The sequence below is a fragment of the Mustela nigripes genome, chromosome 3 (genome assembly GCF_022355385.1).
Source record: "Mustela nigripes isolate SB6536 chromosome 3, MUSNIG.SB6536, whole genome shotgun sequence".
Lineage (NCBI taxonomy): Eukaryota > Metazoa > Chordata > Mammalia > Carnivora > Mustelidae > Mustela > Mustela nigripes.
In genome coordinates, this window is record NC_081559.1 from 97061916 (window position 1) to 97089444 (window position 27529).

At 45.2% G+C, this 27529-nt stretch overlaps 1 protein-coding gene across 1 annotated transcript in view; it reads left to right on the top strand.

Moving 5' to 3' along the window:
• Positions 1–27529, top strand: part of LYPD1 (LY6/PLAUR domain containing 1) — a 42391-nt gene continuing 14862 nt past the window's right edge. Inside the window, exons 1-2 of the mRNA XM_059394415.1 lie at positions 1–465; positions 1856–1993. Of these exons, the coding sequence (XP_059250398.1) occupies positions 414–465; positions 1856–1993 (190 nt within the window). The 5' untranslated portion in view covers positions 1–413. The remainder of the gene's footprint in view (positions 466–1855; positions 1994–27529) is intronic.

Here is a 27529-nt window from a genome sequence, read left to right on the forward strand (position 1 = left end):
GGGTGGGGACGTGAAAAGACGGTCCCAGCCTTCCTCGCCCGCCACCCCCACCGCAACTCGGCAGCCGTCACGTGGTGCCTGGAGTGGGAGGTGGGGAGAAGAAACGAGACTTTTTTGGGTGCTCCGGCTCGCCAGTAGTTCCTCCAGTCTCAACCGCCAACTCCGGAGACGCCGCGCTCTGCCCCGGAGCGCCAGCGGGAGGAGCGGCGACCCGCAGCCGGGAGCCCCGGCCCGGGCGATGCTGGCGCCGCCGGCGGCACCTGCGGCTCCTCTTGGCGGCGGCGGTGGCCTCGGAGGCAGGAGCGCGGGCCCCAGCAGCCTCGGCAGCCACAGCCGCTGCGGCCCCGACAGCCTCCGCCGCGGTCGCCGCCTCTGATGCGCCTGCCCTCTCCCGGCTACGCGGCGCCGGGAGGATGTGGGTCCTCGGCATCGCAGCAACTTTTTGCGGATTGTTCTTGTTTCAAGGTAAGAAAACGAAAAGGCCAGCAGCCCCGCCAGGCGCTCACACCCCATCTACCTGCCCGCCCCTTCGCCCCCCGGGCACCCACCTCCGGGCCCGAGCTGCGCAGGGGTTGCCCAGCAGGAGTTTGGCGGCGGCGGCGCCTGGCGCTGGTGCCGGTGTCCAGAGGCGCTAGATGGGAAAGTCTCCAGGTCCCGCGCTGCAGGAGGAGAGGCGGTAGAGGCGGATTTGCGGGAATCGAGCTGCAGATGCTCGGGCTGGATGGTCGGGAGAGGAAGCAGAGCTGGGAAGGAGGAAGGGTCTGAGCGGTGCCAGGGATTTGCCGAGGGAGAAGGGGCGATGAAGCCCTCTGACCCGGCCAAGTTACCAGGCGCCTCCCGCAACCCGCGGGAGTGGCGCCGCCGACAGGTGAGCTGCGCGCTGGGCAGCCTGTGGCCGGGGCGCTCCGGAGCTGGGTTGCTGCGCTTAGAGCGCAACCGACGTGGAGATGGGAAGAAGCGCGGGGTCCGGCGCTTGTCTGTCGGAGCAGGGGGAGACTGGAGCTCCTAGATCGGAGCAGAGCAGACAGGGGCGATGAGGGGTGCGAAAACGTCTCACTCCTCCCAGTTAAGCCAAGCTCCCGAACGAGAGCCGCAGAGCTGGGACTCCGACCGGGGACCCTAGCCAAACGGTTGCCCTGAGAGCCAGAAAGACATGGTGGTTGTGTCGCGGGTCGGGGTGCGCGCGCGCGCACACACACACACACACACACGACAGACACAGACACACACGCCCCTTGTACACGCTGTGGTCCCCCCCCAGCTGCTGCGGGGACTGTCCCGAAGAAAGGCCGGGAACTCGCGGCGCCGCCCCACTTGGCGTCCAGCACTGCCTCCGGGGTTCCTGGGTGGTCGCGTAGCCACACCGAGGGAGCCTCGGAGCCACAGCACAGGAACGCTGACGACAAAAATTAAACCTGAAAAGGCGTCTGCGAATACAGTCGCAAATGTTGCCAAAATAGTAATTAAGTAATTTGTAACCAATTAACAATTACGCAAATCCTTTGCTGTAGATTGGAGCTGAAGCATGTCTCTGGAGCTACTTCACTCTCGGCTTGTGTACCCGTCCTTTCAGCTTCTGGGGGTAGGGGAGCCCAGGTGTGGGGTAGGACGGGCTCTTTGTTTCGGGAACATTGGTCCAGGGGTCGCAGCCAGAATTCAGCTGTATCCTGCGGGACCCTCGGTATCCGCGCCGCCCCCTGCCGGCGTCAGCCACAGCCGCCTTACGTGGAGACCAAGCGCCCCAGGGATCGGGCTGGCTGGGGCAGAGGAGGATCGCGGTTTCCGGTATAGTCTAGGGGGCGGGGTGGGGGGGTGGGGGGTGCTCGTTGTGAACCCACTGCGTCTGTCCCCACAGGCTTTGCGCTGCAAATCCAGTGTTATCAGTGTGAAGAATTCCAGCTGAACAACGACTGCTCCTCCCCCGAGTTCATCGTGAATTGCACGGTGAATGTTCAAGACATGTGTCAGAAAGAAGTGATGGAGCAAAGCGCGGGTAAGAAGCCGGTAGCCTCCACCCCTCGCCAGCCTCGGCCAGGCGAAAGGAGTTGGGGGATGGGGGGCCACTGCATTACAGGAAAAGGGACTGACTTTGATTTAATGCACATACACTGGTTATCACAAATTTACTTTTACAGAGCCGGCAACATGAAGAGTTCCAAGTTACTTTAATCTCATTAGAGTTAATTACCAGGGTTTCTCCCCAAGGGACTCAGGAGGGGAAGTGCATTTAAATTAGTGTCTCTCCTCTTTTTATTTACTCCCCTCACCTCCCTCTGCTAAAAGCTGATCAGGAGGTGGAAAATATATGGATAACCATCTCTGCTTGGGCAACTAGACAGTAGCCTGTGAGCAATGTCAGCCTGAAATATGAAGCTAGTTGAAGTTCCCAGAGGTCAGAGCTTGAAAAATGTGTTTTGTCATAGAGCCACACCATATTTCTTAGAAGAACACTACAGGATCTTTATTTAATTTTAGAGCTACTGCATCAAATTCCAGGCACAAATTGCTAAGATTGTTCAAAGGAATATAGTTTCCAGCCCCACAAGTTTAGCTGCTTGCTGGCTGACGAGTGGTGCTGGGCTTCGTGGTGCAGAGAAGAGGGTCTTGGGAGAGCGGACCTCACTTAACTCCTGCTGGCCAGGGTCTTCCTGACCTCGACTTCCCCCAGCCCCTTCTAGTAGTGTTACAAGAAATCAGAGTGCATCTGAAACTTGGGGGAAATGGGCGGAACTGGAACTTCGTTCCAAGGTCAAACCCATCAACAGAGACCTTGCCATTTTCAAGATAATAAAAATAGGGGAAATAGCGTCATGTGCTGACTAATGCAAATTGAACCAAAGGGCTGCTCGCCTTTACCTTGCTGAACTACGGAGCCCACAGAGCATTTGGTTGAAGGAATTAAATCTGTGGTTTTCTTAATCCACTAGCAAAAGAATGTCAGGGCTCCAGCTTTCAAGGCAGCACCTTGGAAAAGTAGTTGCTTCTCCGAGAAGGGCCTGGAAATGCCCTGTTGCCAAGTACAGGGATGCTGGAGGAGCAGAGAGCGAGTTCGTCACTGTGCCATGATGCGCTGTGCGTTCGTGGTTTTAAAAGCTGTTCTTTATAGGTCATTAGGTGTGGTTTCTTTCCACCAAAATTGCCCTTTCGGGAAGTCTGAAACCCACCTGCTCTCAGGAATAACTTGACCCAAGAAGAGCAGCACGCATTGATTGTTTTGTCGTTTGTCCTGCGATTCGGGCTATGACAAAAGCAAAACAAAATTTAGTGATGATTCTGTAGCTAGGGTTGATAGCTGGTGATTTTTTGCTTGGGTTTCATGCCTGAGCATTTAACCTGAGCAAAATGTGCCCTCCTACTAGAGGAACTGCGGGGCTTTCAGCCAGAATTACTCTCAACACTTTCATGGTTTGTTTTGGTTTGTTTTTTGTTTTTTGTTTTTTGTTTTTTTTTTTTTCAAGGATTTCTTTCTTAAGATTTCTTAAAGGCAGTAGTTGAGAGCCAGGAAAAAATAGGGCTAAGCCCTGGACACATTAGGAAATTCCTTGGGCTCCTCTAGGCCACTGCTTATCCGGATATCATGTTTATCAGCTGGGATATTGTTGATACAAAGAAAAAGATAGGAACCAAACTACAGCCAAATGAGGCGTCCTTTTCTCTGAGAGCTATTTCTTCCTCTCTAGAAGTACATGTGCGATAATACCACACACTCCATTTTCAAAGTGCCATTTTTCCTCTTGCTTTATTCTCTCCTCCAGATAGCTTTGCGTAAAGAAAAAAAAAAAAAGGCAGAGCAGATACTGTAATGCCGACCTTATCTATGGGAACCCTTAGCACCCTATCTTTATGTGCTAGAAGTCTAAAGTTGCTCTTCAATGATCAAGGTGGGCACCTTCTCTCCAAACTAAGCTCCTCCAGCCATGTGTCAGAGTCCAGAGGGTGGACCAAGAGTGAAATACTGAAGCAACACCAATAGTGAAGTCTGAAAAATGGAAAGAGTTGAGGAACTCCAAGGAAAATCCTGTTAGAAGGGGAGGGATGCACATTCTAAGACTGAATTCAGTAGAAGTCAGTCAAATGCTAGTTCCTCCGTCAAAAGAGCAATGTGGAGGGAGGGGGGAGTGATACTTCCAAGGCTCTCCCATTTTCATCTCCATGCAGTGGTGAGACTAGTCAATGTAAGTGACACTTAACCTTGCTGCGGCGCTGGCGGGGATGCAGAGCCAAACTAGGATCCGACTGTGTGGGGACCACAGGTGGTGCAGTCATCGCATTCCTGCGCAGCAGGTCCTTTCCTGGGTGCTCTGTGGAGAGCAGGTCAGGAAATCCGGTCGCCCTCTTTTCAGCCCCTGGTCCCCCAGGCCCCAACCCACCAGCATTTAATTCTGCAGGTTCATTTTGCCACTCTGGGGAAAGAAAGTCACGCCTGTTACATGCGACTCTTAAACACCAAAGTCAGAATTATGCTCATTGGATTCTGAGAACCGAGAATGGTTCTGAGAACCCTAGTGCATTAGAGCTGAAAGGGCCCCGTGACTCAGAGTTAAGGGTGCAGATCAGAATCGTCCTGGAAGTTTTGTTGAGATCCACTTGCCTCCCCTCACCCTTGAAGAAGCAAGCCAGTTCCCTAAGACTGTCAAATACCCAGGCGTGGGTCCCTTTAAAGTTCCTCAAGTGACTCTAGGATGCCCTAAGTCTGGACCGACTTTTTTGGGTTCTAGAGGATGGAAACCAGGGCCCCAAAATTTACACACCTGGTCCACCAGCTAACTATTATCAAAAGGCACCTGCTTTCCTGAGCCAGCACCTTATATAGGAAAACCTGCCACCAAAGTTGGCCTGAGAAGAGAATTCAGGCAAAGTGCTAAAGGTTTAGATGGTGTTCATGTCCACATGTTCCTACAGGCTTAGTGAATGGGTTAACTGGACAGGCAATGCATATTAAATGAATATGAGAACGAACCAGTAGGATTTTTAAAGCCTCGCACTATATGGACTGGCATTTTTCATAGGTCTAGGAAAAGCACGGTTTCAACAGATGAAGAGATTTTAATGAACCAACCAAGTTTGACATTAAGCAGTGATGAAAGGCATTCTCTTTCCCAAAAAAAATACCAGCGATGCAATACATTCGGGCCTTTAGTTAGTCCTTTCTGGATTAAGTGTGCAAACTCAGCTCTTATGAATTTTGAGGCAGGTACATTTGATTTTCAGTCGGGAAGTACATTTAAAATTAACCTTTACCTATCCCCCAGGGTGGCATTCCTATTAGGTGCAGAGATTATTTCCCACTGCTCTTTTTCCCTCTGGTCATTTCTAGAGTAATAAGGCACCGGGGCTGTGGAAAAGGAAAGCCTTCTTTCATTGTCCTTACTAATTGATATTTAAATGTTTGCATAAGGAATGACTTGTTCTCCCAAGTTCTGCTCTTAATGAGTTAGCGTCTGCTTACCAGCATCCGTGATAATGACATTCCTTTTACTCTTGCTTATCACCGCACTCCGAAAAAATATTTCAAATATTGATTCTCATTTCAGAATAGAAGCTCCCCCCGTATGAATTTTTAAACCAGGATATAAAGAATGTGAATTTGCATTTGTTTGACAGTGCAATCTTGTAATTAGAGTTTTTCCTCTTGACTAGATACAGTGAAAGGGGCATAATTTAATTTTTATAGACTAGCCAATTTCTGCCCTTAGTAAAATATAGCTCTGTCAGTGAGCAAAATGTTACAGGTTCTCCTAAACGTTATTTAAAAGTTAAATGCAGTATACTGAGAGAAAGTTCATGGTCTGAATCAGTAACCTAATCGATCTCTTCACCCATCCTTTGCAACATGCATTAATCTATTTGTCTGTTTTGCGATACAAGAGTTACTGATTTATATGCCATGTTGCATCTACATTATGGCTGTATAAGTAATGGCTGTGTTCCTTTTGGATTAGTTAGTTGCCCATGAAGTTGGGCAAGGATGGTTCCATGCCTCGGATGGGTTACTTTTATGCTTTCTTTCCTCATGAGCTAAATAAAGGCTAACAAGTGAGGATCCGATGCCCCCAGAACAGTCAGTCATCTGCTGTGAGGCTGTATGGCTAGCTTCCCATTTCCACCATCTTTTCTTGTGTCTCTGCACTGCTTAATTTCCCCATAATTTAAAATAATAGGCTCGAGTTTGTCCTTGGGGTAGACTTGGCAGGAAGAAGGGTTCATGCTGCTAATCAATAATATTATATCACAGTTCCTTTATACGTGGAATCATTTACTTAAAGTACACATACGCATCACACACAATGGCATATCCACATATGTGATTTCTTTCTTTACATTTTCCCTATATAGATTTGCATCCACACCTGTATAATTTGTATCAGAAAAATAGAAGTACTAAGTCTTCCTCCTTTGCAGACATTCAGATCATAAATTACCTAATCTATCTTATAATGTAGGCACAAAGACCTTTTCTAACCTTTTTTTCCCCCAGAACAATCTTACTAAGAGCATCAGTAGTGTGTGATGATCTCCCAACGTCGCCTGTCGACCCCATATCTTTTCTTCTCCTACCTCTTCTCTCCTGTCATCTAGGACCTGGGTCCCACCTGCAGCCCTTTCTTTTTCACCCTCCAATCCATTTGGAATCAATCACGTGCTACGGACTGTCCACTAAGAATGAAGTGAAGAAACAAGTCCAGAGCCAACCCTAACTTAATCTTGTGAAGGAAATTCCAACAGGTTGTAAATCTTTAACATAAAAAAAAAAGATTCAGATGCCAAGAAAGTTCTCCTCAAATGTTAACACGGCCCTGCTCTAAAGGTTTCTGTGTCAAACTCGATCAAGCCATGAATTACACAGGAGAAGCTTCTGTGCAGTGCATGTCAATACACTGCCTCCTTTCCAGCAGGCCACTAAAAGAACACCTCTCTCTTCAGGGTGAGACATTTTGCCAGTCAGTTTGTTCAGTTAGTCCTCAAGAAGCATCCATCTTTTTCAGGTGGCAGGCAGAGCTGGCTGCTGAGGAAGTATTCAGAGAGTAACTATCAAGTGTAACATTAGTCCCTTGGACTGTGCAGTAAGTGAAGCATTTGTTTACGTTAACTCTCCAGCTGAACAAGCGGCCAAGGGGGACCTCCCGTCTCCATAGATAAAATGCTTGAAGATGGATCCAACTCCCCGTAACACTAATTCCTCCTGCTACAATTTCATGAAAGCTTCCATCATTGATGGTTTTCCTAATAAGTTTAAACACAGAGGCTTCAAAGCTGGGGGGGTTTTCCCAAGTGAAAGGTGGAGCGGAGCATGAAAATAAAACACACCATTTCCTTTGAACTTTGGAAAGGAAATCTGCTTCCCTTGTATATCCCCGAAACAAAAAAGATCTGGCTCCGCAGCCTGCCTCCTCCCTTTCTCCGTCGTTCACCACCCTTGCTTTCTTCTTTCCTTCCTGCCCGCCTCCTGCTCCTTTTCTCTATCTCCTTGTCCTCTGTCCCTCCCTCTCATCCTCCCCCCCGCCCCAACTTCTTTTTTTTCTTTCAAGCTTTTAGAATGATTGAATGACTCAGGTTCTAATGCCCACTTCTGGCCAAGGTTTATCAGCACACCATGCAGGAGGAGTCAAGCCCCCACCTCCTGTTTTTAGTACTGGAGAGGGAAGGACACTCGGCTCCACTGGAAGAGAGAACATCCCTGTTCCCAGGTCCCCATGCTTGGTAACTTTAAAGACGTTACTTAGTGTCCCATTCCCACGGGCTAAGCTTCCTCCCCTGCAAAATGTAGAAACAAGCTACCTGTTTTCTTGTGAGACGCAAGACGGGGGAAATGCTGTCCATATAACCACCTTTAAGAGTCAATCCTAAAAGGAGAAACCTGCCAGAATGCCCATCAGAACTTGCCTCATCTATAATCTGTATCTGCCTCTGAAGACCAGCCGAGGTATGTTAGTCCAGGTTACTCTGCACACAACTTCCTCTGTCCTCAGGTTGAGAGAGTTCCTGAATGTAACCTTGAATTCCTTATAGTAGGATTCTCATAATTAGCCTAAAATGTTCACAGTGAGATACCATCCTAATTTGATAGTTGGTAAATCTGAGTTGTGGAGAGGTTGAGCAATTTGCTTAAGACCACAGAGCCAATGAGACTGAAATTCAAGTCCTTTCTCTTCCCTAGAATTCTTCCCATCATTATAATGGCCTTTTTTTTTTTTTGCATTCTGTAATAAAAATTTTGAGATATAATCTAGGTTCCATAAAATTCACCCTTTTAAAATATACAGTGGTTTTTAGGATATTCAGAGTCATAAGTATTGTCTAATTCCAGATATTTAGTTCCAGAACATTTTCATCACCCCCAAAAGAAACCCCATGCTTGTGGCAACCACGAATCTGGCCACCGCTAATCTGCTTTCTATCTCTACGGATTTGCCTATTCTGGACATTTCATATAAATGGAACCATGCAGTATATGGGCTTTTGTGACCGGCTTCTTTTGCTTAGGGCAGTATTTTTTGTTTTAATTCATCCTTTTCACATCTCATTTTGAGATGTTTTCCCTCCTGCTTATACAGGAACAGAAGGGAAAACTCGGGTCTGGGAAATGCCTGAATTACAGAGGGGATGTGAATGGGGGTGGGGTGAGATGTGCTTGTGAACTTGAAACTCCATGGACTGATTGGCCGATTTGCTGAGCTGAATAAAAACCTATACCAAGAGCAAGTCAGTCCATCGAGCGGTCGGGCGAAGGAATGCCTGTTCATTAAGCATCGATGTGCCAAGCACTGGGCTTTCCATCCACTGCCATCTACTAAAGACTTAATCTGCATCTGCACGAAGGGATCTTGAATCGGTTGATGTTAACCACAAGAGTCCTCAGGCACCTGGATGGGCTATTTCTGCTGCCCAAAGCTCTTACTGGGATCTCCCCTGCCCGTCCCAACACCTGGCATCACTGACTGGCCAGGAGTCTCAGGAATCCTGCGCCTTAGAGGCTAGAAGAGGTCTTAATTTATAATTTTACAGATGAGAAGAAAGTTTTCTTTCCTGAGGCCTTAAGTGTCTTGAGCGGTCCATTTCTCTTTCTTCCCTTGAGAAGGCTTGAGGATAGAGCCAGTGGAGACTTATTCTGGGGACGCATTTTGATGAAGGAGATGGGATTCTGGTAGGATTAGGTCATCCACAACCAATACTCAGGGAACAGGGGTAAGTCTGGCCTTTTTCCCCGACTACCAAATCACTCGTTAACAGCCTTCCTGGAGGCAGAAATACGGACTCCTTTAAAAGTGGGAAATTTCTTTTTTCTGTTATTCCCTCAAAAACTAAGCCGCATTCTTCCCTACCCACAGTTTCCATTGTAGTAGAAGTGAGGGCATTTTAGGGGAGAGGAGACTTGCGCATTCTAGGAAAGGCTTTGTCTATAATTTAGGAGCTTAAACCAAATCTGTGATGAATAGGCCTGCAAGTAAGCCAGAAAATGACCGCAGACGCCGTGAATTCTTGGGTCGTGGCCACATTGTGATTCAGCAGCTGTTTTCACAGGCCAGAGCCCCAGGGCATGTTCTCTTATTAATACTTTGCTCCCAATATTCCGATCACCTCCAATGGCACAAAGCAAAGCAGGAGATGAACTGAATTGAGTGCTTCAGATAAGGTGAAATCATCGAGAGCTTCTAATAAATTGCTTTTTTAAAGGAATGCATTTAAATAGAACAAAGCAGCGCTGGTTCACCACGCTGGTCTCCAGCTTTATGACTTTGCAAACCATGAGCGGGATCCAGATGCAAAAGTGATGAAGTGTTGTATTATTTTAAGGAAGTTGTGATACTTGGTCCAGTGCATTTCATTTCTCACCGGACACGGACAATAGCTTTTTATGTTTTTCTATTTCTTGGACTTGTTGGCGGGAGTGGAGGCACGACCGGAGACAGTGCCAGAGGCGGGCGGCGCCAGGCGAGCGGCTCTGGGCCCGGCTGTGGTCCGTGCGTGCCGCGCTGGGCATCAATATGAATGTGCAAGCAGTTTCCAGTGCCCTCCGCTGAGAATCCTTCAGAAAGCATGTACAGGAGCAGGTGTATTAAGTGATGCCGGGCCGTGGGTTTTATGCACTGTTTTATTGCTTATGCAAAAATCTAGCAAACCACTTGGGTCTCCAGGAACTTCAGAGAATCTGTTCAGAAATAACAAGAGGCTGGGCAGGTTGACTACTTTTCCACCCAGTGGAGACATCCAGAGTGGGAGTGCAAAGAAACGGGGCTTCAAAGCCGAGTCAGGTTCTTGGGAGAATTTCCAGGCCTTCCGAGGGAAAGGCAGCGGGTGGGTGGAGCTGCACCTGGAGAGTGAAGAGTTAGCTAACTTTCTCTGAAAGGTCAACCTGTTTTCCACTCAGCCTGTCACTTGCTGTTGGAAGGGAGGGAAGAATAAAGCAAGGCAGAAGCAGATGTTTTATGTAAGTGGATTAAGATCTAGAGAGACTGAACCAAGCTGTGTAAAAACTGGCTCTGTGGAGATAGGCTGGCTAGGGCTTTCAGGCTTCCCTGTGGAGAAGCATTGGAGACTTGACCTTCCTGGGGTAGGTGGAGACAGGAGATGACACAAGGATGTTCTGGCAATTTTGTCTTCGTTCAGGGTTCTCCAGCCAGCAGTGTGCCTGGTGCCAGAAACCTTCTTGGTTTTAGAGTTATCTTTTCCTAATCCAACTGAACTATAGCTTTATGCAGTAGAGCTCATTCGTGGTTTCCTTTTCTGGATACGGGCTCCAGAAGAGATGCTGTGCTCATCCCCCTCGCTTACTTCCCCCCCCCTCCCTCCTCTTCCTCCTCCTCCTGTCTCCGCTCCCCCAACACACACACACACACACACACGTACTTAGACTCACTCACGGGTTTGCAGATACCCAATACATATTTGCTGAATAAATATACTTGAAGAAATCAAGTTTCAAGCAAAACCAGATAGGTTGATTGGCATTTAAACATTTTTAGACCAGAAATGAGGGAGCTTAAATCTCCAGCGTAAGAAGAAAAGTAGACCAAGTTAGGCTTAATATATGGTTCGCTTTTCAGATAAGCTAGAGAAAGCTGACTGGTGCCTGTTTGTCACCGTTGTCATTTAAGGGACAACTCTGAAGTATAATACATCCCAGTTTTTCTAGTTTTTTTTTTTTAAAGATTTTATTTATTTATTTGACAGAAATCACAAGTAGATGGGAGAGGCAGGCAGAGAGAGAGAGAGAGAGAGAGAGAGAGAGAGGGAAGCAGGCTCCCTGCTGAGTAGAGAGCCCGATGCGGGACTCGATCCCAAGACCCTGAGATCATGACCCGAGCCGAAGGCAGCGGCTTAACCCACTGAGCCACCCAGGCGCCCCCCAGTTTTTCTAGTTTGTCAGCTTGCTTTCAAGGCCCACTTAGCTGTGCCCTGCATAGGAGTGTTTTCTGGAAACACACACACACACCTCCCTCCAGCTAGCTTGGTAGTCAAGCCAGCAGGGGACAAGTCAGCCCTTGGCCAATCCCATCAGCTGGAGGTTTATGTTATTTGGAACTCTGGTGCACCACAGAGATCTGTCTCGGTTGTGAACTTCCTAAGGGAGAAAGTACTCTCCTCCCCCACATTTAGTCACATGCTTTTACTCCCCTAGCAGACCTCTGTCCCCCACCCATGGGCCTCTCCCACATAGGTGATGCCAGCTTGAAATGTAAGTGGGTATGCTCCCCCAGAGAGAAGCCATCCAGACTTTGAGCCAGGGGACATACTTCTAAACCAGTTAGTTTGGAAAAACACTGTGCCAGAGAGGGAAGCGGGGACATGGAAAAAGGACCATGTTTTTGCTTTCTTGCTGTCTGTCTCAGGCAGTGTTTCACTGAGCTCTGAGAGCCACTTAATTGTTTGTACTGTTGCCCCATTTATTGAACATCATTAATACCAGTGTGAAACCTGAGTGTCATTCTCCAAGAAGCTCTGGCTGGAACAGCTTCCAGGCCTCGAAAAGCACTGTGTTCCCCCCACCCTCCATCCCTTGTTAGTCTACGGTGCACAGCTCCAGAAGGGAATAAACCAGCCATTTCTGCTGGTAGATTTGCATGTCCTCTTGCTTGCTCTCCAGACTTCACCTTCTGGATCCCTTAACAATGCATTTGGTGGCAAGTGACAGGGACTGAAGCCATATAGACATTTGTTGTTTACCTAAGAAGGCAGCCCAGTCGAGGTGGTCCGAGCTCAGCAATGCCATCAAAAGCCAGCTTCTCTCTATCTGCCTTCTCACTTTTTAAGCATGCTGGCTTTCTGTTCTAAGACTTCTTGCCCCTTGGTCACAAGGTGGCTGCTGTGTCCAAGTTAAAAGGAAAATAGAACATCAGGAGATTTGATCTCCAGCATTTCCTTTTAATAAGAAAAAGATAACTCTCCCAAAGGTCTCCAAGAGAATTCTTCTTGCTCTCCATGGTCAGAACCTGGTCTTGTGGCCACTCCTTGCTGTAAGGAGCACAGTGTCTACCAAATCACCTTTTGAGAAATCCATGTACAACCTCAGAAAGTTCAAGCACAGTGCTTCTGGGAGCCCCTGGAGACAGAACAGGGATAATCCCCTGTCCTCAGCGTCACCTTCTCTTCAGTGAGCACTGAAATGCGTTATCAAAGGACCTTCATCCTAACTCACTGTACGTCTTAGAAAGGAAAAGGAGCAGATACACGAGGGAGTGAGGTCTTGAAGTTGAATTCAAGATGTCTGTGACATTTCAGAATGTGGGTTCACTGAAGGCTGAGATGTGAATACAACTCCATTTTAGTGTGAGGATATTTTCCACAGAACAGAATGCCTTGTTCTAGCAATACGTACAAGGGCGGTTTGGGTTAAAGACTTGGACGATCTGGGCTCATCCCATCTGGAGCCATTATGCCACCAGCGACTCTGTTTTTCCTTCCTGGGGTGAATTTTTGTGCGAGAAACTGGCGATTCAAGTTGGAGCCCCTCTATGTTAATCTTACCCTTTCAGACAATAATCGGAAGGACTTTAAGGTTAAAAATGCAGGAGCACGATTTCATAAATTATTGAAGGGCACTGTTAATACTGAGATAATAAGTCATGAATATCTAGTACCTCAATCCCCCATGGCAAACGGGGGAACAAAGACACCAGCTGAGGAAAAGCAAGTGACTGTGCAGAAACCTTCCTGGCTCAGAAAGTTATAAATGAGCAGGCAAATCCAAATCTAACATGGAACTCAAGTAAAACTAACAATCGGCCCCATACATTACGGGGTGCTTGCCTGCTTGCTATAATTAAGTTGGCATCCGTGCTTAACAGCCTTGAAAATTAAACTCAACAAAAAAATTTTTTGAAAAGGATAATCAAAGGCTTCTGAATAATGAAGTTAACACATCCCTGTTCTAAGGTAAAAGAACGTTCTTGCGGCATCTTGTTTCATGTCTGTTTTGTGGTGGTGCTCGTGGTTTCAAGAGACACGTTGATTTTTTACCTTTGGGGTCCCCGCAGCTCCTTCCACAAACTGTCAGTATCCATCCTGCCAGCACGGTGACATCCGTCTGCTTGTGCAGTGTAGAACTTGGCACTTGCCTTGTTTTTGTTTTTTGGGTTTTTTTGTTTTGTTTTGTTTTTTTGGCCCTTTGAAATGGGTTGTTTAGCATGCTTGTTTGGTTTCTGTAGCCATCTGTAGCTCAAATGGAAGGGCTTCTTTGGCTTTTAAAATATTCACATCCATGGCACAAGGGAAAGTACTTAAGAGCCAGACCACAAAGTGGTCCAGAAAAGAACTACCTTCTGGGTTTCCTCCTTTCTTTATGCCTGAGAAACGGTGCCCATCATGGCAGTAACGAGGCACAAATATAGATAAGCCTCTTCTTCCTGAGACGCTCCCGTTAGAATGCAGACACTTGTCAAAATTCCTTACATGGTGTTCTTTAAGAGAAAAAAATATATACTTGGAAACAGATCGAAGATCTTTTTTTCTCCCAGTTTCTTTCAAAGCTCAGTGAAAATGCATATAGTTCATTCCAATTACCCGTTTCCAAGCATTTTTCTTTGAGGAGTTGTTCCTAGTTCTGCATAGAATATTTATTGTGATGTAATCACAATTCTGTTATGCAGTAACTGTTGGTTATTTTTCGAGTAGAGGAAGATTAGTCTCACTCCCAGACGGGCACTCCTACAAGTAGCAGTTTGTCGTAGAGGTTGACTTTAAAACTAAATTGTATCATTTATTCTTCTACTACCCACTTAAGCCCCCATGTTGCATCACCACTTCCTCATATCAGGGAGATGAGTGCTGTGAAGTGTGTAAACCTGGTGATTCACAGACCTGTACCCCTGGGGATAAAAATATATGTTTATAAAAAATAAAAAAATTAAAACTAAATTTTACAACGTGGAGTGAAAGCAATGGACTATTAAAAGCTCTATTTAGAAACTCCCATCTTTGTACCAGCGAAGAGAGCAGATGCAAAGGAAAAGATAAATGCATGATGGTCCGTAAAGACGAGGGAGCTTTATGCCTCCAGTGAATTGCTGTTGGGGCAGAGGGTAAATGAGAAAAGTAGGAAAATTGCTTGTTTTAAAAATAGACTTAGAGCCAGTAGGTCAACAGAAGTAGAGCCCCGTACTCTTTGGGACGACTCACATTCACCTGTGTATCAGTGTGTGTGTGTTTGGAGGTGGACTGGAGTATTGTCCTCTAGATCCTCATTTTGTCCCAGTCCAGCTCAACTCATCCAACAAAAGCTATGTTAAATGGTTATTGTTTATGATGGTCAAAGTCCATACACTATGTGGAATAGAGATGCATTGGAAAATGCCTCCAACTCAGGAGAGAATCATGGCTGTAGAGTTCAGTTCTAGGACACCACGCAGACTGGGGCCCACGGAACCTGGTGGAGTCTAGAGTGCGCCCACTGGTTAGCAGCCTTTCTTCTTACCCAGGTTCTGAGCAAATTGAGAACTAAAACAAGGAACAGGGCAAAAATACACCATAGGAACTGAGAAAGATGAGATGAAGGGGATGTCTTTGGGGTGAGTGTCAAATGGGCTTCCAAATGAGCTGGTCTGCCCAGTCTATAAGGGCCACAGAGGGGAAGATTCTTGTCCTGAGGAGCACGGCAGAACACCTATTTGCTTCGACCCACTCACTCCCAAGAAGGAAAGAAAGCAGATGGACAGGGTATGTCTGCTTTATTCTTCCCACGTTTACCCATCGAGTATGTCAGTCTCTTTAAGATGAGGAAATACAGGTCGAGAGAGGCCAGGAGTTAACTCTGACTTCTCTTTGTATGGAAGGAAACAGATCGGCAAAAACATTTCCCTAGTACGCTTCCTTCAAGCCACTCCTGCCCAAAAAAAGGAAAAAAAAAAGTCATTTCTGGATTCTCCAAGGTCTTTGAGGCAAGAGTGAGGTTGTTTGGCGCTGCATCTGTCACATACATGTTGGTCATCAGCATGGGCTATAGCCAGGTGTGTTTCACTGAAACATGTGTTTGGATAGTACATAAAAAAAGAAAGATACAGACTTGTCCCTCAGTCATACTAACGTCTTTTATTAAAACTTCTTATTTTGAAATAGAGACTTATAGAAAAGCTGCAAAATGGTGCAGACTTTCTGTATACCCTTCCCATGGCTTTCGCTCATGTTAGTAACTTGCATAACCGTAATACAGTGACCAAAACTAAGACATGAACATTCGTGTAATACTGTAAACAATAGTTTGTATGTGGATTTCACCATTTTTTTTTTTTAATTTTCTGTTCCAGGGTCCTGTCTGGAATCACACATTGCCTTTTATTATCATACCTCATTAGCCCCTACTCATCCTCACAGTTCCTCACACTTTCTCTCTCTTTTGGGATACTGACACTTTTAAAGAGGGCTGGTCAGCTTTTTGCACACTCTCCCTCAGTTTGGGCTGGTCACATGTGTTCTCATGGTCAGGTGGTCATTACAAGAATATTCAGAAGTGATTTGCTATCACTTTTCAGTGAATTATATCAAGAGATGCATGATGTCAGCATGTCTTACTACTAGTGATGTTAACGTTGATCCCTTAATTAAGATGGTGCCCACTGGGCTTCTCCACAGTACATTGACTTTTTTTTTCCTTTGTAATTAATAGATTACTTGAAGATAATTCTCTGAAATAATACCAATATCCTGCTTCTCCTCAAACCATGTTCGATAATTCCAGCACCTATCAGTGTATCTCTCCCACACCAATCATCACTGTGGTGTTCTGATCTTAAGTTCTTTTTCTCTCATTCCTTTTGCATTTATTACTTGGAATCCTTCTGGTAATTACCTTCTGGTAAGGTAGAGCTGTCCCTTTGCCCCCAAATATTTATTTCTTTGTTGTATATACTTTGTTGTATATAGGTGACCTGATGGATATTTATTTCATTCTATGTGTTCTAATCTGGTACCGTTTATTTTGTCATGCAGATTGTTCTACCTGTCTCCTGGGAGGTTGACCTCTGTGTCCTTTGAACATGCCCCATCCTTTTTTGAACACTTCCGCTATTTGGCACCACAAGTTAAGGCACTCCAACTCATCTTGGGTTTTCCCCTCCCTCAGCCCTGTTTATCACTCCTGTGTAGTAGTTGCATTTTTTAAATTAAAAACAAACACCTCAAGTCAAGGACATTGATGTCTCTTAGGCACACATCATGGATCGGCACAGGCCTAGATGCTGTGTAGACATCGTCCTCTTGAACTTCACATTTAGTCCATTGGATGGGTATACCTTTCTCCCTCTTCAAAAGTATAAACAGGCTTCGAAACGCAGTGTGTGACCATCAGTGGTAATTGTAGTCTGGGTCTGTTGGACTCCAGGGTCAATGCTTTTTCCACTGTGTAGAGAATTATTCAGAAGCAAAAGGGAAGATGAATATTACTGACTTCAGCTTTCTCCACGTGGTCTGCAAATGAGAAGCTTGAGACTTCATCAAGTTTTAATCATCTTCATCAACTTAATGGAAGAAACCAGTGGTAGCCCTTTATCTTGCACTAAGGCTAGTATTTCTTTTTCTTGTTTTTTTAAAGATGTTATTTATTTATTAGAACAAAAGAGAGAGCGCACAAGCGGGTGAAGATGCAGAGGGAAGGAGGAGAAGCAGACGCACCTCTAAACAGAGAGCCCCACACGGGGCTCGATCCCAGGACCCTGGGATCATGACCTGAGCCAAAAGCAGATATTTAACCAACGAAGCCACCCAGGCACCCCCAAGGCTAGTATTTCTTTATATCTAATGCTGTGAGTAATTGTTCTCTGGTAATTTTCATTGGTAAAATGACTCACAATTCGAGTTCATTATTGAAACTTCCTTTCCTTGCTTAATGATGAAATACAGTTTCCCATTGGGGAAAAAGAATAAAAAATAAAATAAATATAATTTCCCATTGGGTTTACCAGCAACTGTGATTTCCCGTTCATTTTTTAGCCCAAGTGATCCTTTTGGACAGGTCAAGAAATTACACATCAAAAAACAAAATGGCAACAGCAATAAAAACTGTGACCAGGAGTCCCTCATACTACTGAATGCCTTCTGGATAAGTAGCGTTGCCACTTTAACTGCCAAATGATCTCTTCAGCAATATAAATTCACTGGAAAATGGTGTGTTCTGAAAGAAACAAAATCATTAATTTTTTTTTCTTTCCAAGTATGATGTTTTTAAGAAGACTTAGAAAATCATTAAATTCCTGAAAGTACATCTAGGAAAGCATAATTAAGCTCAGAGGGGAAACAAGTTACCGCATCAATATTTATACTACGCCTTATGAGGCGCTATTGCTTCTTCCGAGAAGAAAATGAGGGGGAACAACGGAGCCCAAGTGATATACCATGGCTAAATTAAGGGGATCACAGAACCCAAGACCGGCTACAATGGACTAGGCTTCTCACACAGCTGAAGCAGTTTCTGGCTCTATCACAGACATTGCAGAAAACACCCAGGAACTGGCGACAGAGCAAGTTAGAGGGAGCTGGCTTCTAGAGACAGTTGCACAGGCATACAGTGTCCAGGCGGTGTTTGCTCTGCTTTATCTGCTTTTAAATATAACATATCTGTAAGGCACTTAAATGCCAATTTCTTTTCTTAAGATTTCTTTTTTTTAAGATTTTATTTATTTGTTTGACAGAGATCACAAGTAAGCAGAGAGGCAGGCAGAGAGAGAGAGGAGGAAGTAGGCTCCCTGCTGAGCAGAGAGCCCGATGCAGGGCTTGATCCCAGGACTCCGAGATCATGACCTGAGCCAAAGGCAGAGGCTTAACCCACTGAGCCACCCAGGTGCCCCCTAAATGCCATTTCTAATCAATGTGGCTCCTGCCATCTTGGAGACAGCATTCTTGTCATAGCTCTAACTGTGCCCTCTCTCCCTCTTTCTTGCCTTCAGGCTGTGCCTGTCTTCTGTTAGAAGGTAGCTCCTAATCACCACTTCCACCGCAGGCTTTATATATGCTCTGAGGAACAGACTTTCTACAGAGACCGTTTGGTGAAACAACATTTTTAAAATATGGGCGTGAGAGTCTACAAGTAGTCTAATACTAGCAAAGGCCTTTGGTAGAGGAGCCTTGGCACACCCAGGCCGAGAGAGAACCTTTCTGGCATGCTTCAGAAAGCCAGTGTTCGAAACTGTGGGTAGCATCTCGGTTATAACTGGAGAGGAAAGGCTGGATGGGAAGGGTAGGTTTCATGACGTGAAGGTGATGGGATTTTGATAGGATAGAACAGAGGTGAGCAGACTGTGACCACTGGGCCAGATCTGTCCTAGTACCCATGTTATGAACTGAACTGTGCCCAACCCCGCCAAATTTATATACTGAAACCCTGACCCTCAAAGTGATTATAGTTGGAGGTGGGGCCTTTGAGAACAATTGGGGTTAGACTAGGACTAAGAGTAAGACTTCCAATGGATTGGCCTCCTCATGGGAAAAGGAGAGGTACCAGAGTCCTCTCTACACATGCGGGAAGGTCCCCTAGTAGGACACAGCTGTCTATAAGCCAAGAAGGTGATCTTCCCAGAAGCTTAATTTGCCATACCTTCATCGTAGCCTTCCAGCCTCCAAAGCTGTGAGGAGATCTCTGTTGTGTGGGCCATGCAATCAGGAGTGTTGCATTGTGACAGCCTAAATGGACTAACCTGGCCTATTTCTGTAAAGGAAATTTTGTGGGTAGGAACACAACCACACCCATATGTCATGTATTGTCTCTGACAGCCTCTGGAATCAGATACCAAAATCGAGTAGCTGTGATGGAGGCTCAAAGATCAAACTGTGTACTATCTAGCCTGTCACAGGAGACGTAAGCCAACTCCTACGTAGAAATTTACCATATACCCTGTAGGTTTTGAACAGAAAAACCCACTCCAGTGGACTAGGATAAGGCAAAGCGAGGAAGCCCCTCTAGAGTGCAGTGCTCAAATGAGGACTGGCCTGATCCCCTCCAGGAGTCTTGTTCTCCTAGGATGGTCGTGCATGTCTGAGCTAAGTGGTTGACATTGAACTTTCCCACCATCAGTAGTTGAAGTTCTTGGAGGGCAGGCATACGGGGAAGACCTGTCTTCTAACGAGGCTGATAGGACAGATCAGTCATGACAGGGAGATAGAAACGGATGAAAAGTGGTCAAGGAGAAGTGTGGAAAGTGGTGAAGAAGTTGGCTCTGCTCTCCCTCATCCGTGGCTGTGGATTATCCGGGGTGTCACAGCCTTTGCTGTGCAGGGTAGAGTGGGAACCAGGTTAGAAAGCTGAATGGAGTCTTTGCAGGTAGTGCAAGCCCTCACCCTAAATAAACTGTGCATTTAGAGCCTAAATGTGCCCTCTCCAAGCCCAAAGTGGTGGTTTGGAAGTTGAGACCACCTGTGTCAAAATCCTCTACACACTGACCTGTGAGAACCACTGTTTGAGCAGTTTCCACCTCCTGGAGGTAGAGGATTTTGACTATTCCCCTCGGGGGAGTGCGTGCATGTTAACAACAGGCCCTTTAGTGAAGAGTGCAGGAAAGACCCTTGATGGAGAGGTGGGGCCAAAGGGGTAGTAGCCACACCAGTGATTCGGTGCATGGAAATGGCCTTGTACCTATGGGGCACCCGCCAGGTCAGCCTAGAGACTTCTGGGTCAGAATGCCAGCCTGAGAGCCATGTTGTAATATCCAGGGTTGTTGTGTTCCACAGCCCAGACCACTTCTGGGCTGTGGTCAAGCCAGGTTGTTCCAGGTGCCTTCTATTCTCTCTGCTCAAGCTGTGGCGATCCAGCTGCGTTCGGGGCAGGAGAAGGAGCTGGACTCACGCAAAGAGAAAACACTATCTTTCTTCTTCCCCTCGTGTAATCAATAATTCAACCCTGTAAAGCAAGCCCGATGCCTGATGGAGTGCTTGCTGCAGAGAAGACGACAGGGGCCATCCAGCATCCACACCAACTTCTAACACTTTCTTTCTTTCTCTCTCCCTCCTGCCCCAGCTCCTGGTCTGCCTTTGGTTTTTCTGCATCTAAATGCAAACTGAGCATGTTGGCTAAAATGTGACCCCTATACAGTCCAAGAGGAATGGAGACAGACTGGGAAAAGCTGTGGAGGGAAGGGAGGGAAGGAGCCGGTCATTTTAAATGTCGGAGCAGATCAGTAGTGACTGAAGTCACCATCCCCTCTGAGTGCTGTACCAGGGCGTGCGTAAATTCGTTAAGTGGCCACTTCTGTGAATTAAGGGTATGAGTTAGAAAATGCCCCATGGACAGATAGCAACAGCAAACTTAGAGAGCACCTACATTGTGCCGGGCCCTCTTTCCAAGTGCCCTAACTTGGAAAGATTGTTTCTAGTGTCTGTTGAACAGGGAGGACCCGTGATGACACTGAAATGTTTTCATGCTATTTGGACACATTTCAGTCCCACTCTACATTTAATTCCAGTGTGCAGGGCATAGATGATTGCATTCCTTTTTCCGTGTTTTCACGTTCTGTGTCTTCAGCATGACTCTCGCAAGCACAGTTCCCTTCAAAGTCTAATTTCACTGGTCCCAGGGAGTAGGTACAGTTCTACACTGGCCTGAATTCCCCTGGAAGTAACCTCAGTATTTTTATCTTACCTGCCCTTCATTCCTCTGCATGCCTATCACTCACATCCTAAATCAGGTGGATTAATATGAATGACTTCCTCTGGGAAAAAAATTTGTGATATTTTTAAAGCCGACATAGCCACCCATCTAAATCCAAGAGTCCCCCAAGAGGCCACTCCTCCCCTACTCTAAAGACTTAAAGAGGATTAAAGTGTTAAATGCTGGGCATCGTGATTAATTTGGTGATAGTGGGTGGCGTGTTCCGCAAGAACACCCATGGTCCACGGCGGAGAGCCGTGAGAAACGACTGGGCATCAGCAGCACAGGTCTCCTGCAGGGTATGGAATGGCTGGGAGCTGGCCCAAGCTGGGGTTAGCCCAGCCTTGTGTGATGGACAGCACTTCCTCACCCTGCTGAGCCTGCCAGCCCTGGGTCTGAATCCCCATCCCAGCCCTGCCTGTTTGAATCAAGGCCTGCAGGTTCCTGTAACCTCTGTTTCCCAGGCCCCAGCAGCCTAGGAATAAACTTTTGGTGGCTGCTAGTCAGAAGAACACCCGCTACCATGGGACCTCCAGGCCCCCTTTAAGTGATCCTTTCTTCTGTGTTCTTCCTTCCCACTCTTCATTTTCTTATTCATTCATTCAGTATTTTTTGAGCCTTTCTGTGCCAGACATTGCTCTAATTGCTGGAGCTATGGTCTATTAATAAAGATATAACGGTAAAAATATGTCAGGTGTTGGGAGTGATTAAAAGAAAAGTCGTGTAGGGAAGGGGCATCCCTCAGCTATTTGGGGAAGTTTCCAGAAGGTGTCTCCCTGCTGCTCTTAGACACGGGCTTCTCTGGCACGGGGTGGCTGCAGAGGGCTTTAGGGCAGCCACAAAGGTAGAGGGAAAGCGCACCCTGCCCTCTGTGCTGCCAAAGCCACACAGGGCCGTGACCCCATTGGCTGCACCTGCCTGAATTTCCAGGGAAGCCCCAAGGCCGGGAAGGCTGTCTGGAGGCTGCGGTGGGGTGGACCTTCACCTGCCCCCCCCACCCCCCTGCCAGGTGCCACGTGCTGCTGTGTGCTTCAAGTCTCAGGTCAGCCAAGCGGCTTATGCAGTTTATACTTTCCATGTCTATTAATTTGTCCTGACAGATGCAATCCACAAAACTATTCCCACTGTACGATATTCAAATATTGCAAATAAATCACTCATGCTTCCTGACTGGGGCCCATTCCTAAAGGGACAACCACTGCTCAGTGGTGGCCTTCTGGACCTCTCTCTCCTGCTCTTAAACATAAATTCACACACTCAGTTTTGTATGCACACACCTACAGACACAGTGCAAGAGCACATATTGTATTGCTTTGTGGCTTTTGTCTTAAACAAAGGGTCTATGTATAAAATTTGGAAATTCATTTTCATACTTAGAACCACATCAGCATATGGAGTGAGTCAATCAGTATATTGAGCCAGCTGAATACAGAGCTCTGCACGTGTCTGTTTCTTTCTTTCTTTTTTAAAAGATTTTATTTATTTGTCAGCACAAGCAGGGGGAGCAGCAGGCAGATGGAAGCAGGCCCCCCGCTGAGCAGGTTGCCCATGGGACTGGACCCCAGAACCCTGGAACCATGACCTGAGCCAAAGGCAGATGCTTAACCAACTGAGCCACCCAGGGATCCCGTGAATGTGCCTTTTAACTGCTGTTTAACTTCCCATAGTATAAGTACACCCTTCTCCTATTAAGGGTGAGAGAGTGTGTTTTGTTTAGAAGGGTAGACGCAGGGGCCTGGATGACTCAGTTGGTTAAGCGACTACCTTCAGCTCAGATCACGATTCTGGAGTCCTGGGATCAAGTCCCACATCGGGCTCCCTGCTCAGCTGGTAGCCTGCTTCTCCCTTTCCTCCCTGCTCCTGCCCTCTCTCACTATCTCTGTTTCTCTCTCTCCAATAAATAAATAAATCTTAAAAAAAAAAAAAAGTAGACGCTGAGAAGTGGAACTGGGAACTGTTGGATTTGTACATTTCAAATTAGTATAGATCCTTCCACTTGGTCCTTCTGCCAATTTCTACTCCTCCAGCAGCCACGAGAGGGCAGGTTCCAGTTTGCTTGCCACCTCTCCTCTCGTGAGCCCAGATCCAAGCTCCTGGGGACTGGGTTCAAGGGAAAATGAAAAGAAGGATAGACATGAGTAACCCTGTCCAGTGACCCCAAGATTGGGGTTCCCCGCCAAGTCTTCAGGATGTTTTTCTTGAGGGTGTGTTTATTCTCAGGAGCCCTCTGGTGGACGCAGCCAGGAAGGGACGTGTGCCAGACTCTGAAAGAGAAGGCATCTACTAAAATGACTCTTTGGGGACATCGGTTACTTTAGGTTTAAAAATATATATATATGCTTCGTTTGCAATGTTCTGATTTCAAATGATAAAAACCAGCTTTACGGGGCATTTTTTCATCCCTGTCCTATGGCCACCCAGTACCCCTCCCCAGAGACAGCAGTATTAGTATAGGTGCTGCCAAAGCAAACACCAGAGACAATCAGTGTCGTCTCTTTCTTGTGTTCTTCCAGAAAAATTTCATGAGTATGTATGCAAAATATATATATGTATGTGTAATTTTTGTCATTTGTGTCCCCTGGTAAGCCATGTCACACAGTGCGTAAGAGCAGAGATCTAAAGGCAGGCTTCCTGAGTTCTAATCCCAGCTCTACCTTCTAATGCCCTGCATGGCCCCTAAGCCAATTATTTAACCTTTCCTGTCTCAGTTTCCCCATCTGCAAAGTGAGGATTATTGCTAGAGTTATAACAAAGATTAAATGACGTATTATCTGTAGAGCCCTTAAAACTCTATCTGGAACATCATAAGAACCATGGACTCATTTGTTAGTTTAAAAAAAAAAAAAAGAATGAAAGAAAAGAAAAAAAGGAACTGTCTGCCTATGCTGTGTTTCCTTTCTTGATATTTGCATATATTTTGAAATGATCATCACAATGCCTAGTTAACATCCATCATCATACTGTTACAATGATTTCCTTGTGATGAAGAATTTTAAAATCTACTCCCTTAGCAACTTTCAAATATGCAATATAGTATTATTATAGTCCCCATGCTGTACATTACAGCCCCAGGACTTAATTAGTTTATAAGTGGAAGTTTGCAGCTTTTGACTCCCTTCACTCAGTCTACCCACACCCCACCTCTGGCAACCACCAATCTGTTCTCTGTATCTGTGAGCTTGGCTTGTTGCTGTTTTAAAATTCCACATATAAATAAGATCATATGTTATCTGTCTTTTTCTGACTTATTTCATTTAGCATCATCACCTCAAGGTCCATCTATGTTGTTACAAATGGCAAGATTTCATTCTTTTTATGGGGGAATAGCATTCTAGTGTATGTGCCACACCTTCCTTAGTCACGCATCAGTAGACACTTGGGTTCTTCTCATGTCTTGTCTGTTGTAAGTAGTACTGCAGTAAACAAGGAGATGCATATATCTTTTCAAATTAATGCTTTCATTATCTTTGGTTAAATACCCAGATGTAGAATTGCTGGATTATATGGTAGTTCTATTTTTAATTTTTTGAGGACCCTCCATGCTGTTTTCCATGGTGGCGGCACCGGTTTGCACTCCCACCCACAGTGCACAAGGGTTCCCTTTTCTCCACATCCTCACCAACAACTGTTATCTCTTGTCTTTTTAGTAGTAACTGTCCTAACAGGTATGAGGGGGTACCTCATTGTGGTTTTGCTTTGCATTTCCCTGATGATCAGTGATATTGAACATCTTTCCATGTACCTGTTGGCCATCTGTGTATCTTTGGGAGACTATTGAGGTCATCTGCCCTTTTTTAATAGAATTGGTTTTGTTTTTTGTTTTTTTGTTTTGCCTTCAAGTTATATGAGTTCTTTATATATTTTGGATATTAATCCCTTATCATATACATGATTTGTCAGTATTTTCTCCCATTCTTTAGGTTTCCTTGTCATGTTGCTGATGGTTTCCCTTGCTATACAGAAGTTTCTAGTTTGATGTGATCCCACCTGTCTGTTTTCGCATTAATTCTGTTTGCTTTGGGAGTCAGAGCTAAAAAAAATCCTTACCAAGAGTGATGTCAAGGAGCTTACTGACTGTGTTTTCTTCTAGGAATTTTGTTGTTTGAGTGTAACATTTAGGTCTTTCGATACATTTGAGTTAGTATTTCTGGATGATATAAAATAGTATTCCAGTTTTACTCTTTTGCCTGTGGCTGTCCAGTTCTCTCAACACCATTTACTGAAGAGACTATCCTTTCCATGGTCATTTTTGGTTCCTTTGTCAGAAATTAATTGACCATATAGATACATCGGTTTATTTCTGGGCTGTCTACTCTGTTCTGTTGATCTGTGTGTCTGGGATTTTTAAAGATTTTATGTATTTGGCAGAGACAGAGATCAAAAGTAGACAGAGAGACAGGGGGGAAGCAGGCTCCCTGCTGAGCAGAAAGCCCGATTCAGGGTTCCATCCCTGGACCCCAGGATCATAACCTGAGCCAAAGGCAGAGGCTTAACCCACTGAGCCACCCAGGTGCCCCGTGTGTCTGTTTTTATGCCAATATCATACAGTTTTGATTCCTACATTCCTTTGTAATATAATTTGAATTTGGAAGTCTTTTGCTTCTAGCTTTGTTCTTTCTCCAGATTCTTTTGGCCTTTTCAGACTCTTCTGTGACTCCATACAGATTTTAGGGTTGTTTGTTCTATTGCTGTGATCAATGCCACAAGAATTTTGATAGGGATTACATTGAATCCGTACATTGCTTTAAATTGTATGGACATCGACTATATTTTTCTAATCTATGAGCATGAAATATCTATCCATTAGTTCAATTTCTTTCAGTATCTTAAAGTTTTCAGAGCACAGATCTTCTACCTTTTTGTTAAACTTATTCCTAGCTATCTGCATTTGTAAATGGGATTGATTTCTTAATTTCTCTTTCTGCTAGTTTCTTATTAGTATACAGAAATGCAACCGATTTTTGTATAATGATTTTGTATCCTGCAGCTTTTCTGAACTCATTTATTAGTCCCAATAGATTTTTGGTACAGTCTTTGGGTTTGCTGTATATAATATCATGTCATCAGGAAATAGAGATGGGTTTTTTCCCAATTTAGTTGCCTTTTATTTCTTTTTCTTGCCTGATTACTCTGGTTAGAGTTTTCAAAACTGTGTTGCATTTGATCTTAGCTGACAAGCCAAGAAGCAATTCAATGCTTAAATAAAATTTATATAAAAATTTAAATAAAATGGTGAGAGTGGGCATCTTTTTCTTTTCCTGATTCTAGAGGAAAACCTTTTAGCTCTTCACCATTGAGTATGGTGTGAGCTGTGAGCTTGTTGTATATAGCTTTTGTTATGTTGGGGTATGTTCCCTCTATACCCACTTTATTGAGAGATTCTATCATAAATGGATATTGAATCTTGCAAAAGATTTTTCTGCATCTATTAAGATGATCGTATGATTTTTATCCTTCATTTCATTCCTGTGGTGTATCACATTGATTGATTTGTGGATGTTGATCTATCCTTGCATCCCTGGATGCTCTTCTACTTGATCCTTTTAATGTAATGTATTGAATTTGGTTTGCCAATATTTTGTTGATGATTACCTTTTCATTATTGAGATATGATTGACATTAACCTTATATTAGTTTCAGGTGTACAGCCCGATTCGTTATGTGTACGTATTACAAAATGTCAGCACAGTAAGTCTAATTAACATCCATCACCACATATACTTACGATTATTTGTGTGATGAGAACTTTTAATATTTACTCTTTTATCATGTTTTTGTTTCATTTTTTTAAAACAAAATCCCTTGATGCTTATTCCCCCTTGTTTTACAGCTGCAAAGCATTCCATTGTGTGGATGGGTCACTGGGTGTTTACCAGTCCCCCTGGTGGTAGGTAGTGTGATTGTCCATTTTTTGCTGCTGCAAACCACTCTGAGATTATGGACCTTGTATATAATCATTTTGCATGGGTGTGAATACATATGTAACTTAAATTCATAAAAGTGAAATTGCTGGGTTGAACTTCATAGTACTGATCGATGCTGCAACATCACCTTCGTAGAATTTATACCTATTTTTACCCTCTTCCGTTTTTTTTAAAGATTTTATTTACTTATTTGAAAGAGAGAGACACAGAGGGAACACAAACAGGGAAAGTGGGGGAGAGAGAAGCAGACTCCCCGCTGAGCAGGGATCCTGATGTGGAGCTCGATCCCCGGACCCCAGGATCAGGACCTGAGCCAAAGGCAGATGCTCCAAGTGCCCCCCTGTTCACACTCTTAACTGACAATGTGGGGAAGGACCTGTTTCCCACATACAGTGGGAATTCCAAATACAGTATTCTAACAAATACAGTGCTAATTAACTCTTGATCCTTGCCCAGGTGATAAATAATAATGGTATTTCAATACAGCTAATTAATTTGTATTTCTTTGTATGGAACCAGAGTGAATCTCTTTTCATTG